The sequence below is a fragment of the Camelina sativa genome, chromosome 7 (assembly GCF_030686135.1).
Source record: "Camelina sativa cultivar CO46 ecotype springtype chromosome 7, ASM3068613v1".
In the NCBI taxonomy this organism is placed as follows: domain Eukaryota; kingdom Viridiplantae; phylum Streptophyta; class Magnoliopsida; order Brassicales; family Brassicaceae; genus Camelina; species Camelina sativa.
In genome coordinates, this window is record NC_141886.1 from 14,891,149 (window position 1) to 14,907,123 (window position 15,975).

The 15,975-nt window shown below is 34.6% G+C and overlaps 2 protein-coding genes across 13 annotated transcripts; one reads left to right on the forward strand and one right to left on the reverse strand.

The window, feature by feature from the left end:
- Positions 1-3,711: 3,711 nt before the first annotated feature.
- LOC104704549 (autophagy-related protein 18h) lies at positions 3,712-8,711 on the reverse strand. The gene is made up of 9 exons (XM_087458205.1): positions 8,075-8,711; positions 7,085-7,528; positions 6,464-6,904; positions 5,968-6,213; positions 5,135-5,878; positions 4,842-5,017; positions 4,675-4,754; positions 4,144-4,602; positions 3,712-4,037 (listed from the first exon to the last, which is right to left on the reverse strand). The coding sequence occupies exons 1-9, from the start codon at positions 8,270-8,272 to the stop codon at positions 4,033-4,035; spliced, it is 2,793 nt and encodes a 930-aa protein (XP_087314331.1). The 5' UTR covers positions 8,273-8,711; the 3' UTR covers positions 3,712-4,032.
- A 1,921-nt stretch (positions 8,712-10,632) lies between these two features.
- LOC104700993 (sugar transporter ERD6-like 5) lies at positions 10,633-15,975 on the forward strand. 12 transcript variants are annotated; one of them, XM_087456387.1, is made up of 18 exons: positions 10,643-10,867; positions 10,977-11,039; positions 11,533-11,623; positions 11,712-11,771; positions 11,853-11,918; positions 12,126-12,191; positions 12,352-12,427; positions 12,534-12,598; positions 12,766-12,858; positions 12,972-13,052; positions 13,135-13,219; positions 13,327-13,370; positions 14,446-14,508; positions 14,679-14,738; positions 15,071-15,124; positions 15,232-15,291; positions 15,436-15,550; positions 15,707-15,975. In XM_087456387.1, the coding sequence occupies exons 3-18, from the start codon at positions 11,570-11,572 to the stop codon at positions 15,829-15,831; spliced, it is 1,167 nt and encodes a 388-aa protein (XP_087312513.1). In that variant the 5' UTR covers positions 10,643-10,867; positions 10,977-11,039; positions 11,533-11,569; the 3' UTR covers positions 15,832-15,975. The 12 variants fall into 12 exon arrangements, 10 of the variants coding, with proteins under 10 accessions (XP_087312519.1, XP_087312513.1, XP_087312516.1 ...); XR_015560696.1 differs by having other exon boundaries at positions 10,653-10,867; positions 15,449-15,550; XM_087456390.1 differs by having other exon boundaries at positions 10,653-10,867; positions 11,860-11,918.

Sequence of the window (15,975 nt, forward strand, 5' to 3'; positions counted from 1 at the left end):
TAAAATTTTTTTGGACATACAACAAACAACAACTAAGTTTGTATTCATATAATTCCTTATTTTATTCTAAAACTTAAAGTTGTCTGATTTTAGTTATAAATTTTATAAAACACTAAAGCTATTACATCATTAGATTCAAAATAAAATATAATAAAAAATTAGCCCACGGTGGGGAGCACATGGCTAGAATGCCACTTTGGGGAAAAAAATAATCTGTGTGCCACTTTATAATCTGAGTGTCACCTATAAATGTGATATCTCCAAATTACCCTTATAACTGAGAGAGAATTGAACAACTAGTACAAATGATTTAACTGAGTGATTTACAACAAATGTTACAACTGTATAACTTAAATGTAATGGGACAAGTAGTACAAATGATACAATCGAAAGATATATAACATTTGGTACAACTAGTATAACTGACATAACAGAACAACTAGTACAAAAAGTATAACTGAGAGATTTTAGTACAACTAAAACAAATGGTATAACTAACAAAATAAATAGGACAACTGGTACAAATCGTAAACCCTAGCACCGCCACCCTTACTAACTCGTCTCTTCTTGCCGATTCTCCGCAGTGGACTGTCTTCTCTTGCAACGATTGTGCACACATCTCACCCAGTCTTCACGTGATCTCCCCTCTTCACCACCAACTCTTCTTCCACCATCTTTGCCGTTATTCACCACCTTTTCCTCGTAATCCCTCTCTTTTGTTAACATCGCTGCAAATCGCCATCTCCAGTGCAACAAATAGAGAATCGAGATAAGTTTTGGCTATGGCGGCACACACACAATAATAAGAAAGAGAAATCTGAGAGATTCAAAAAAAAAAACCAAACTTTTTATTTTTCCAGATCTGTAGATCTGTCGGCGAGAGAGGAAAGAGAAAGGAATTGAAAGACTGCTAGGTTAAAATTAGAAATTGTTAAGTGCTTGAAGTAAGTTAGGATAATTGTAAATATAAAGTATGGGCTTTTGATCTTTTCAATACATTTTGATTTTTAAAAAATTAAAAAAAATAAATAAAAACATAACATTGGCATTCCAACAATTGATTCCATATTATCTCCTAGTTACTTATAATTATACACACAACATTATTAAAATAACTAGAATACATGATATAACCAAAAAAAATCCTAAAATCGCTAGTCAAAGCTAAACAATTTTTGCAAAACTATATCAATTTTTAAACTTTGGTAATCTTAACTACTCAAATTGACAAAACCTGATATCAAGTTTAGAACATGTATCTTTTATCAGACTTAATTAGCCAATATTCTCACTAATATGTTTTATATGTGCCATGATACCTTACCTATACATACGAAACATGTTAGAGTGAATTGGAATTTCGATGAAATCACTGAATTTAGCCCTGCAGATAAACATGATATTACAACACTGCAGTGCGGAAAAAAAAACACACACACACACACACAATGCCTTCGAGTAGTTTTTTTTCCACAAATAGAAATATATTGATTAAACTTGATCATTACAGAGAGAGTTGATTAGCCACTGAGGCTTTAATACAGAATTAGTGTAATATGAAAAATCAACACAACCAAATTTTGCTAAAGCATGTGCCACACTATTACATTCCCTCTTTGTAAAGGTAAAAGAAATCTGATCTAGTTTGGAAGCCCAAGTTCTTATGTCATGGAGAAGGTTTGTTAAAGAGACATCTAAAAGTTGACCATTTGCTTCTCCTTGATAATTCCTGAATATCAAAGTTGCATTTTAGAGTTGGATGTGTCAGAGGTTTCCATGTGGTCGTGGTTGTTCTTGAAACAGACAATGGTGTTGATATATGTTGGAAGCTGTTGATCCATTCTTTTGTCTCTGACCTTGCCTGAAGTACTGTCTTAGATGCACTCTCATGATAATTATTAAAAACTTGATTGTTTCGTGCTTTCCAAATTCACCATAGAAGAACAAATGGTAGAAGATAATCAAAGGTGTTGGTTGATTGTGATTGATAAGATACTAATTGAGCAATGGTCTCCTCTGCATTGGATGGTAATTGATTGATATTTAATGAGCAAGTACCGGAAATTCGCCAAGTCATTCGTGCAAAAGGACATGTAAAGAGGGCATGGTTGATTGTTTCTTCTGTTTGACGACATCTCGGACATAAAGGGTCTATATTCATACCACGTGTTCGTAGTCTTGTTGTGGTTGGTATAGCTTTTGATAAGATACGCCATAGAAAATGCTTGATCTTTGGTAAGAGACGTAACTTCCAGATTTTGTTCTTGAGTTCAATTGATCCATGAGGTATATTTAAACCTCCCCCGGGTCAAAAGCATAGTGAGTGACAAACCAGTACCCTGATTTGACTGAATAGGTTCCTGATCGGGTGTAGTTCCATATCAGTTTATCTGGGTGTTCCTCTTGTGAAAGATGTATTTTCTGTATAAGCTCGTGCTCTGCGTGTAGGACTAAGGAAGAGAGTTATTGACTGTCCCAAATTCGAGTACCACCAACTTTGGAGATTATATGTTCTAGTGGTATAGGGGATTGCAGGGGTATAGTTTGTACTAATCTCGGTGGATGCTCTTCAACAAAGTTATCCATGCCCATGCGTATTGTTTTACCATCTCCCACAATAAATCGACTTCCTTTCTTGATAAGATCTAACCCTATTAAGATAGAAGACCAACCATAGGATTGATTTTTCCTTTGTTTTGCGTCAAGGATAAGATCATCTCTATAGTATATGTTTTTCATAAGTCGGGCAAAAAGAGAGTTAGGATATTGGATGAGTCTCCATGCCTGTTTTGCCAAAAGTGCATCATTGAACTTTGCTAGGTCCCTAAATCCCAATCCTCCTTCCTTTTTTGGTTTCTGTAATTTTTTCCAAGCGATCTACGGGATACTGCGATGATGTGAACTTTTTTCCCACCAATATTGCATTAAAAGTGATTCTATTTCGGTTGTGATTCCCAAAGGTAGTTTGAAACATGACATAGCATAAACCGACATTGATAGAGCCACTGAATTAAGCATTATTGCTTTACCTGCAGGAGATAGTTTCTTTGCAGTCCATCATTTGTCCTCTTTTTGACTCTATCAACAATATACTCAAACATTTCCTTCTTTTTTCTACCGAACTGTTCAGGAAGTCCAAGGTACTTCCCTCCTCCTCCATGGTTAGGTATATCTAGTAGTGTTTTCAGTCGTAACTGAGTATTCCCATAGACTCTGCTCCCAAATGTAATCATAGATTTTGAAGTATTTATTTTTTGCCCTGAATAGTATTCATAGATATCGAAAATATCTTTAAGAGCTTGGCAGTTTTTCCTACTGGCTTTACAAAAGAATAAACAATCATCGGCAAACTGAAGATGTGTAATACTCGGAGCACCATTACCAATCCGGATTTCACATAGATCACCGTCTCATTCACTTGAGGAAATTAAATGACTGAGAATATCAGAGTATAGAATGAATGATATGGTGATAGGGGATCACCCTGTCTAATACCTCTTGTTGGTTTAAAGTGGCCATAAGGAGCTTCATTTATTAAGACAGAGTAGTTTACAGAAGTCATAACCGCCATTATCCACTTAATTCATTTGTCGCAAAAACCAGGTTGTTTCAAGAAATTTCCACTCCACTCGATCATAAACTTTATTAACATCTGTCTTTACGGCCATATAGTTCTGTGACACTCGTTTCCTGCCTTCAAGTAGTAAAAAGTAAAAACCAAACGAAATAAATCTTTTTTTCTTTTCTTTTTTTTTTGCATAGCTTTTTTCGTTCTTTTTCGATGAATGAATAGAGAGTTACACGTGAAAAAAAAAAATATACAAAGAAACAGTCCATGGAAATCGAGAGACTGTTGATAATGAACAATTCATTTACAAGCATTTACAGAAACAGATGATAAAAGGGAATTGGTTTTAAATTGTTTTTTCTTTTCAGGGTATTAAGATCATCAGTGAGTAAGTTGCAGCAAACGGGATTAGTACGTGAAACCCTTCTCCATTTGAGCTTTGAAAGCCCATAATTTCACTAGACTCAACCTGCAATTCATCCAAAAAATGTTGACGACATATAGCGATAATACCATTTGCGGAGGATTCACTTCATCCAAAAGTTACGGGCTATTATGGGTTGGATTCTTCTTACCTTCTTCGGAGAAAGCGAAAACACCACCAAGGAGGTCGTCGTCATCATCATCATCATCATCATCATCGAGTTTTTCATCAGATGGAGCATCCTTATTTTCTGCCTCTGTAGCAGTTTCACTGGAGATCACCTCCTTGAAGAACTGCTCGAAATTAGGGGAGCCTTCTATGGGGCCTCCTTCACCCTCGTCTGCTGCACTCATGCTTATATCAGAACGGTTAGAACTTACATTTGAAGCTCCACTTGTCCCGCTGCTGTTTTCAATTCTCGTTTCAGCGGGCAGGGAGGCGTTCTTTGGAAGGAGATGAGGGCCGTCTACATAATCACTGTCTTTAACAGCAGAAGAGATGGACACTACAGGTTGTTTAAATGTTACAATTCCGCTATGAGGATTTTGGTTTGGAGTTCGTGCAAAATGGGCACTTCCTCTCCTTTCCTCATTCTCGGGGTAAGCCATACCTGCTAACACTTCAATTTTAAGATTTGACAAATGCTATAACGCTCTCGATAAGCAAGTAAATTTTGCTTTACCTTTGAATGGATGAATTTCTTTAACTTGTCCAGGATCAGAAGAAGAAGAAGAATCTGAATCTCTTTCCCCAGAAAATCCTCTGCAAGCATAAGAAGGAACCACTTCCCAATTGGATCATCGGCAGACGCAATTGTATAAGATGTATGCAGTTAGTGAGGTAACTAACCTGTTGCGCATACTGGAATACACACTCTGAAAATTATCATAAACTGGCAGCAGATCCTTACGCCTAATATCAACCTCATTTGCAGATACTTTCTCAATTTCTCTCTCCCCGCCACCTTGATCCAAATTCAGGTTCTTGCCATTAGTGTCTGGTGGAAACATTGGATAGAAAGATATCTGGAATTTATAAAATTAAGAGCGTGTCAGACATTGCACATTCTATATAGAAAGAACACGTGACCATATCGTGTTTTATCATGGATAGTAAGGAAACAGAAAAGTAGATGGTGGCACCTCTGAATTTTGCCAGATTGGTTTTCTTCCAGAATTTATCAGCACCTCTGCATTGGCAAGATAAACGTGGTGTTTCTCCAGAGGCTTTGTGAGATCTTCGCTATCAGAAGTATCAACAGTTAGCTCTGCAATTTTTCGTCCACCATAAGTAAGCCCGCATATGTTCTCCTCTCTCTCTGGCCAATCTGCTCTTCTACAGACGTCCCAACACTGAACTGGTTCAACTTTCACTCTCAGTTCCTCTTCAGAGGTCAGCACAGAAGTTGCTCCACTTCGCGTATTGCACTCAGCCTGGTCTCCTCCAAGTGATCGAACGAGTTTGTATTGAACTACGTGACCTGATGGTGTGTAAACCAATAGATAGTCCAAGGCATTAGCTGACGACTGCAATTCATGTGGCACAGATTGATGGAAAACAGCAGCAAGACAGCCAGAGGGAAAGGTCGGTTTTCCAACAACGGAACTTGCAGCATGGAAGAAATTGTTGCATTTGATTCGGCTAACCACAGATAGAGTAACCGAAGCTGGTGGTGGATATGAAAAATGGGTGGTCATAAATGATGGACTCGACCACCATGGCAGGGACAATGTTGGAGCAAGTGTTGGTCCATCAAAATGGGAGTTTCGTATTTCAAGAACATTTTCTCCGCCAAAAGGGGACAAAACATAAATATGGCAGGTGCCCTTAGATGAAACAATTGCAATCCACTGACTGTAGCTACTAAAGCAAATATCTTGTATTACCTGTGGGAATATAGCACAGCAGCGTTTACAGTAACATTAAATGTCGAAATGAAACATAGCCACAAGAGAGAAAGGAATAAGAAACATACAGCTGATGTCATGCCACGATGTAGTTTGTAGAGAGGCACATGGGAGGAGCTCCAATCATAGCTTTGAGCACCTTGTCCATTCTTTGTAGGTGACGGCATAATCCGGAAAACGTTAATATTGTTACCATGGATTGAGGCTGTTACTAGTAGAGTGCCACTTGGATCGAAACAGAGAGCAGAGATTGGACTAGTGTGAGCCCTGAATTGTGCTATGATAGCTCGAGACTCAAAATCTTTGACAATAACCTGCCACATGTCATATAGATAAGTGGGTTATACTCCATGTCTTGAGATACGCACGTCTAAAAACAGATTTAAATAACCTATATTCAAAACGTTATAACATATATGCTATCCTAAGCTAGGTTCTGGGGATACAAACAAATGGTTTGGGGTATGTTTGACATTCCACAACGCATACCATTCTCAAGTAAACGAACAAAGAGACCAGGTTTCAATATAATCAAAGATAAAGTGTTTTCTCGAAAAGACTAACCATTCCAACAACATCTGACTCTGCTGAATGAGATGCGAGCCGACCAACTTTCCGGCCAGGGCTGGACGAAAGAGAAGGACCAGGACCGTCATGCTTGAGATCTTGACAGTATTTAGATAAAGTTTTGTAACCCTTGTCACCCAAATTGAGTAACCCAGCTGCCAGATGCTTACTAGATTCCATCGCGTATCTTGCCACTAGATTACCATTGCTTGGCGAGGTAGATGGACTGACGCCAGGAGGAGTAACATTCTGAGGGCTCAGACGACCTATACTAGATGACAAAGGACTATTGGAAGCATAAGCTAACCATCTAGGTCCGACAGCCATTGGACCATATCCAACATTAACCCCAGATATCCCTTGGTTTCCAAGCTGGGGTACAGGATACGAGAGGACGCTGAATTTGTTTTCAAGAGTTAGAGCATCAAAACAGTATATCTGCAATAAAATGTAAAAGCATTAATAGATGCCCCTCTCAATTAATAGAACAGTCTAAAAAAAAAAAAAACACTAGAATATGCGTACTCAAAACAAACAAACTCTCTACCCAGCAGATCACCGTGCTACCAAAAAGAAAAATGTGTACTCCATGAAAAACAGGTAGCACGAAAAGCTAACCTGTGAACCAAGGCCAACAGCCACAATCCGAGGACTGCATCTGACCATATAGACAGTAGATCGGAATCTCAAGACATGAACATAGTTGTGAGATCTAAGCGAATAGAATCGCACAACTGTAGGAGAGAGGGCAAGAGGATCCTCATGACCATTTCTAACCAATCCATCTCTGCCAGTGACAATAGGACTTGAACCCTTGGCCTCATCAGCAACTGCTAGAAGTATAGGATGTGAGGATCTAAACCCTTCAACTCCATCACATTTAGCAGGAAGGGGCTGCATCTGCAAAAACGTAACCGGATCATCCCGCCTCGACACAAATTCGCTGACATCACTTGCATCATCGATGTCAAGGACTTGAAACCCGTTGGTATAACCTAGTAAAAGAACGTTCTTGTAGGAAGATTCACTTGTGTGCAATTTATCAAAGGAAGACCACAACACCTGCTCGACCAAACAAAATCTTAGGCATCACTGATCAACAATTTTGCATCAACCAAAACCGGAATCACATTCAGAAACAGATTAGCACAACACGAGTTATAAAACTTGATCGAAATCTAAACCCGTATTCATCAATAACATACGAAAGAAACAGTATTTGGTTATACCATGGTTGGATCCATATCTATAGATCTAATATAAAGACAAAAAAACACATCCTACGAGATTACTTTCATTTGGGACAATACAAAAACGATCTAGTCCTTTCTTCTACGACGGAGCATCACAATTAACAAACACTTGTAAAGTTTTTCAAATTTCACAACTCTTCGCCATGAGATCATTCATTCTCATAGAAGTCAAACGTATGGACTTCCAAAAAAGACTCTTAAAATTTCCTAATCTGATCAAAACCACATAAAACCCAATTGGAAGCAAATTTCAACAAGCACTAAATTCAAAAAAAAAAAAAAAAAAAACCCCTAAATTCCAAATCCAAAATCACGAATTGGGAAAACAAAAAAAGAGATCAAATTGGAGCCGAACCTGATCCTTAAGCTCCTGAGAATCTGATGAGAGTGAAGCTGCGACGGAGGCGCTAGCTGAGCGAACACCAGAGGAAGCAGTTCTGATACAAGTCGAGATGAATTTTAGCGAATTAGGCAAAAAGCCATTAGTACCATTCTTCGTCTGATTATGATTATCTCCGTTGTTCTTGATGTTGACCTTGGAGTTACTCTTCATAGTAATTATAAAATTTTCGTGGAAGAGACCACCGGAGAGACACCGGAGAAGAAACAACGATCGGAAACAGCATACGCCGGCGGCGATTACGAAGAAGAAGGGTTAATAACTAAAGAGATCGTTTAATTTAGAAATTTTGAAGCTTCGCCATTTTTTTTGTAATTGGATTAAGCGGTGGCGTGGTTTTGACCTTCTTCACGGAAGAAGAAGACTAAGCGAAGAAGAAGATGTAGAAGAAGAAACGGTTCTTTGCTTTTTTTTTTTTTTTTTCCTGTTTGTTTGATTTTTTTTTCTTTGGGTTTGCTTTTTGTTTTGTTCTTTGGGCTTTTTGTGGCTTTTAAGTTTTGTTTTTTTTTTGTTTTTTATTTTTGTCTACTTTGGTAATTGTGAAAATTAAAGACACTATCCGGTTAAAAAAAAAAAAGTTACTGTCGTGTTTGGCGTCTACGGATGTGTTAAATTGCTGTGTAAGCAAACAATTTTTGTACATTTGCTCATGGATGTTTTGTGTTCACATTATTTACCTATTTTTCTTTTGGTTTCTTGGCATCTGAGTTTCATTAGAACCATATAGAATCTTTTTTTTGGTTCCTTGGCATCTCAGTTTCATTGGAGTCATAACGAATACATATGGATGACAATAAAGATCTTACCAGAATATAAATTAAACATTAATTGACAAGCCAAAGAAGGCTAACAACTCTTACGAGGAGAAAAAAGAGTTATAAAAACGATTCAACTGCTTCGCCTAGAACCCATCTCAAAAACCTGTTTGTGTTATCACATAACCATAGGCAAGTATTCAATAAAAGTGTAATGGTGTTCTAGTTTTTGTAAGGGTTTTTGGTTTTTGTATCTCAAAATCTCTCTTTTCACCCATTCAAGAGTTTTTTTTTTTTTTTTTTGAACACATTCTAAGTCTGTAAATATAGTTTTCCTAAGAAAATAGAAAATATGGTTTTTGCAAGATTTTAACATTTTTTTTATTAACTTATTTTATTAATAGACCGATCCAATGGGCTCAGGCCTGAAATTACAACCTAATAACATTTACAAAACGGATTTTTTTTCGGTGAACAGAAACAGCGAAATAGAACAATCCTCTGACTCTCCGTCACCCAATGAAAATCGAATCCTCGACCTAGCAAAACGAAGTGCTCGGACTCAAGTCCTTGATCTCCGAATCCATGCAACCGGAAAGCCTTCCGGAGGCAAAGCAATCTTCAGATCCGATCTGGTGGATGCAAAACAAGAAGGGTAGAAAGAGGTGCTGGCTCAAGACAACCTCTCAACAGCTGGAATCCATGAAAGTCATCTAAGATCCTGAAATAGATCTACAGTTAACCACCAAAAACTTTCATCAGAAAAATCCACCTATTCGCACGCGTCTTCCCTCGCTGCCACAACCTCTAACCTAACTTTTAAGCCGTGAAAGACTTCTCTACATCTCCAATAGCATCTTCAAACCAGGAGGAACAAGATCTAAAACTTTTCATCTGCTGAGAAAGGGCCACAACTGCAACGCATGCCGGAAAAACCACACCACTCCAGTGACAGAGAAGAAAGGTTGTGTCACTCCTACTACGTGTCGAAATCCAGACCTTCAGTGAAGATTAGTGCCAATAAAACTAACAAAAACTCGATCTAGATCTAAAAAGGAAAACTTTGTTTTCTCGTGGCAACTAGGATGGGATTCCAACTCCTTGGAATTGTGGAAATCACGCAAATTTCTGAGTTTAACATCTTGGAATCAGTGTTTCTTCTTCTGTTTCTTTTTTGGGTTTATGTTTTCCTCCATTATTGTTTTGTTGTTGTCTGTTTATTCTATAGATTTTCTATTTTTTTTGTTACTTGTATTCTCTGTAACTTCTGTAAAAATTCGAAAATGGTATAATAAATCTTCACATTGATACCAAAAAAAAAAAGGAAAACTTTTAAGAGAGATAAAAAAGTGAATAGTTAGAACGATTGTCCAACTATACAACCATTTATTCATAAAAGAAAAATCATTTCATTTTAGTTTTTCAGTTTCCTAATAAAAATATTTTACCTGACATTTTCTCCATTTTATTTATTATATCTTTTATTTTTTATAAATCTAATAACAAAAAATCTAAATCTAAAATCTAAAAACCATAATATAAAAACTAACAACTATTTATGGCCTTGTTCTCGTTGATTAAATCAATGGGTGGATTCCCATATATGTATCATTGGTATCATAGAAAAGAAAAAAATTACTATCCCAAATTATATTTCAACTCTATCGTTTCTTCCCTGTTTTTGCAAAAATAACCATAAAATAACAACTTGACGACAAAGAAAAATAAATATCTCTATCTCTTCTCTATATATATTAGTTCGTAAGATGCTCTCTAACAACTCTACTTTGTCATTACTCAATCTTTCACTAGGAATAAAAAAACCCACAAAATTAGGAAAGAGAAAATGAGAGGAGAAATCGATGAAGCTGATCTTGCTCCTGAAACTTCACTTATTAACAAAGAGAATCAAGAACCATCGGCCACAACAACAACTACTCTCTTGTTCACCACTTTGGTCGCTGTGTCTGGTTCTTTCGTTTTTGGCTCAGCTGTGAGTTTTTAAATTGTATACCTTTTTCTTTTTGTTATAATATTAATTTATGTTTCAGCGTTTTATCTCTCATTCTTTACTTAGAATTTTGCTATGACAAATTTGGCAGATAGGATACTCATCACCCGTTCAGTCCGATTTAACCAAACACTTGAATCTCTCTGTGGCAGAGGTAAAACTGTTTTTGATTTGTCTGTCTTTTGCGTTAGGCCAGCAGTTTTTGATTAGTTAGATAATTAGTAAATAATTTCTTTAAGTAATGTGTCTGTGTATAGTCGTATAGACTATGGTTGTAGGAACTAGAAGATAATGGATGAGTGGAGGACTAAAATCAAAATATCTTACTCTATTTTTTTACTATTGAAGTATTGATCAAGGAAAATATGTACTATTAATCGAAATGATGTTGACTTATGTCTATTAGTCCAGATTTCGGTTGTTATCTATCTGTCTACAAATACTACTAGTATTCATTTTCCATGAATTTTTCTGTTAAATTTTAAAATAGTTCTAATTTTTAAGTGAGTTTTTTTTTTTTTTTTTTTTTTTACTTTTAAAGTGTTTTATTTTTAGTTCTGAATGTGTAAAATGCTCTAAGTCCGTATCTCGCATATAACAGCACTATTTTGAATCTAATATTTTAAATAATTTAAATATACATGCAGTACTCACTCTTCGGTTCGATTCTAACAATGGGGGGCAATGATCGGCGCAGCTATGAGTGGACGAATAGCCGATTTGATAGGCAGACGAGCAGTAAAAATCTCTTCTACTTTTTCCATGACAATAAAATATTTTAACTTTTGAGTCAAAATGGTAAAAAATCATTTGTGTGTGTGATTAGACTATGGGTTTCTCGGAGATGTTTTGCATTCTTGGCTGGCTGGCGGTCTACCTTTCTAAGGTTATCTTCCATCTCTGTATTTATCATCACATATTCTTTTAAATTACTTAAAAAATAATTTATGTGGTTTTGTAAATTAAGGTTGCAGTTTGGCTTGACGTTGGGAGGTTTTTGGTTGGTTATGGAATGGGCGTTCTTTCGTTTGTGGTAAAATCTCTAAAACTCTAGCTTGAATAATGAAAACAAATTGGGGTGGAATTATGTTATCATCTTTTCTAATATTTATTGTGACAAAGTAGAAATAATGCTTTTGAGGATCTAGAATTACAAGAGCGTGAACTATAAAACAGCAATAATACGAGAAAGGCCAAACTCATCTATACTTTTAATTTCTGTTTGTTAACTGATGATCAGATTCCTGTATACATAGCTGAAATAACTCCTAAGGAGCTTCGAGGTGGGTTTACAACCGTTCATCAGGTAAGAATACAATTATACAGTACATTTAAGTTATTATTTTTGTAAATCAAATCCAAGTTTATAAAATATATACATAACATATATTATTGAACTATTTCCATCGTTCTATAACAATGCTAAAATTTAAGTAAATCATTCACAACATTTTGTAAGTTTGCAGTTAATGATATGTTTGGGTGTCTCTGTGACATATCTCTTGGGCTCTTTTATTGGTTGGCGAATTTTAGCTTTGATCGGTAATAATTTCTTACAAAATGTACATTTGATAAAACAATTTCTCAAAAAAGTAAGTCATACTAATAAATCTAGTTAACATGTTTTAATTTCTTCTTGTTTTGATAGGAATGGTACCATGTGTTGTACAAATGATAGGATTATTCATCGTCCCAGAATCTCCTAGATGGTTGGTATGTTATCCGCTTAATTAATGGCTATAATATAAGTAACTGTGAAGATACTAATTATTAGGCTAGATCTAATTAATTCTGCTTGATGTTTGGAAGCTCCGAAAAGTTTTGAAGAATTCGAGTGTGACTGTATATGCAAAAATGTAATTGTTCACAAACATTCACAGGCAAAAGTTGGCAGATGGGAAGAATTTGAGATTGCATTGCAAAGATTACGAGGTGAATCTGCAGATACTTCATATGAGTCTAGTGAGATCAAAGTAAAGTACAACACAAATTCTATATTATCTTGAACTCACAATTTGTTTGCTATAATAATGGTCAATTGAATATTTTAGATGTCTTGTATTATTATATATATATATATTTTTAGGATTATACGAAAAGACTTACAGATTTATCAGAAGGTAGTCTGGTAGATCTGTTCCAGCCACGATATGCCAAATCTCTATTTGTAAGTTTTAACGTATGAAATTGTACAATAACTACAAGTTATCTTCATTATTCGGTATTGATGAAATGCCAAGTGGGTTTAGGTGGGAGTTGGTCTGATGGTATTGCAACAATTTGGAGGGGTTAATGGAATTGCCTTTTACGCTAGCTCTATTTTTGAATCTGCTGGTAACTTACACATAATATTAAAATTATGTGCCCATATTTATGTAACTATGTAAGTTAATATTTGAACTAGTTCATCATCTTAATTTTGTAATTTTGTAACTTTGTAGGGTTTTCATCCAAAATTGGAATGATTGCAATGGTTGTCGTACAAGTAAGTTGTTTTTTTTTTACATAGCATTTTTAACGAAAAGTGTAATCACACAACATCTAAGAACACCAACTAGTACGAAAACATTTAATTATAATACTGAAAATTTTCTAGGGAGAAAAGACTAAACAAAGAAGAGAGATTGATCTATTTGAGGGAAAAATTGTCAAAATCAACCTCAAACATTTGTTAAACGTTTTTTCATACCTAAACTTTTGTACCTTACAAATAACAATCTTAACCGTGTTAAAATTTAAATTTGCTATCTGAAATATATGAAATATTGTCAATTTCAACATATTTTTGAACGGTATTAAGTTGGAATTTAGCGGTGCTGAGTTAGACGACTTGTGGCGTCTATGAGACTCTATGACTAACTAAAACAACGTCATTTTGTAATTTCGTAGCAACCACAACACACTAAAAAATGATCAAAACGATATTGTTTTAGTCGATCTCAATGCCACATGGACGTTGTGAGTCGTCTGACTCAACACTGTTAAACTTCGATTTAACACTGTTCGAACAAATGTTGAAATTGACAGCATTTCATATAGTTCAAGTAGCAAATTTGAGTTTTAACACGGTTCAGGATGCTATTTGCAGGGTATTGAAGTCTAGGTATAAAAAAGCGTTTCAGAAATAGTTGGAATTGATTTTGACCGTTTTCCCCATCTATTTCATACAAAAAAAAGAGATTGATAGTAAAGTTTCTAGGAAAGTTTAAAAATTAAAAATAGATAAATTTTGTATTGATATAAAAAAATATATCCGAAAAATGTAACTAGAGAAAACACCAACTAGTGTTCCACATTTATTATATGTTTATTGACTTTATTCTAGTAAAACTGTTTAAGTTTGTATAATTTCCATTTTATAAATTTACTAAGATGTATGAAACTCATATCATTTGCCCAAAAACTCAAAGAAAATTGTGATCTAACTCAACCATTACCAATTTATTTCAGTTAAAATTTCATAAAACCTATCCATTACAATGGAAACATATATGAGTACGATTAAATTAAGATATGCCATTTAATAATTATTTGTAGCTGATATAGAGTATTTTTTTCAGATTCCAATGACAACTATAGGTGTCTTGTTGATGGATAAATCAGGAAGGCGACCACTACTTCTAGTAAGAGAATTATGGTTTAACAATTTTTTTCTTTTCGAAAGTATTGTAATTTTTGAATATATTATTATTACAAAAATCATCAAAAATTAGTGGTGTAAAATAATATTTCAAATTTATTATATATATATATATAGTGAAAATATGTATTAAGTTTTTATTCATCTCTTCAGATTTCTGCTACCGGAATATGCATCGGGTGTTTCCTCCTCGGCTTATCATTTTCTTTACAGGTTCTCTCTTTATTTATATTTTTGATAGAACTTTCATACAAGAAAAATATGATGTACATGTGTTTTATTGACAGTGGAAATAGATATACTTATCCGTTAAACACATTAATTTTATGTAATTATATAAAATATTTTCTTATTTAACCGAAAAAAACTCACTGTCTTCTTCTTATACATACTGTTAAAAATATTTTTGCACTCTATGGTGATTAGTAGCATTTAATTAGGAATCTATTTTATTGAAAATTAATAGATATATTTTTAATACGAATTTTCATACTTTAATATATTTAAATTCACATATTATAAAATTTGAGTTCATCAAATTGTAGGTTGTAAGCCTATTCAGTGGAGAAACTTCATATATAGCACTCACAGGAGTTTTGGTATGTTTTATACCTAGAAACTTCATATTGCTTTATATTTTAGTCAACAATATATAAATACATTGAATATATTGATAAGATATAAGAAATTTACATTTACACATCAGATGTACACCGGATCATTCTCGCTTGGGATGGGTGGGATCCCTTGGGTTATTATGTCAGAGGTAAATAATAAATATACAAATTATTTGGGTTTTATACATATTAAATCCATGTGGTATAGATTTGATTGTATGTAATTATGACCTTTTACGATTTTTTCATAGTTTCTTTGATAAAATATAAACTAATTTATTATTTTTGTAAAGATATTTCCAATAGATATAAAAGGACCAGCCGGAAGCCTAGTGACTGTTGTTAGCTGGATTGGACCATGGATTATATCCTTTACATTTAACTTCCTAATGATTTGGAGTCCAGGAGGTACTGTATATATATATATATATATATATATATATATATATATATATATATATATATATATATATATATATATTTTTACTGTATTTATTTTGTATGATTTTTCAGTTGATTTTGTCTCTTGAAGTACTAAATGTGAAATACATTTTTAATCTGCAGGAACGTTTTATGTTTTCGCTACAGTTTGTGGAGTTACGGTTATTTTTGTAGCAAAGCTCGTATCAGAAACCAAAGGTCGAACACTCGAAAAAATTCAATCTTCCATTGGTTATGTGCAACTCTAATGTTTAGATAGTTAATTTACGAGGACATCAATCCCTAACAAACAACATTTGGATATAAGATTTTACAGTTTTATGTACAATTTAGTCATGACTCATGAGTTTGCTATATATTACATGAAAGATGGGGAATTTAATTTTGTTGCA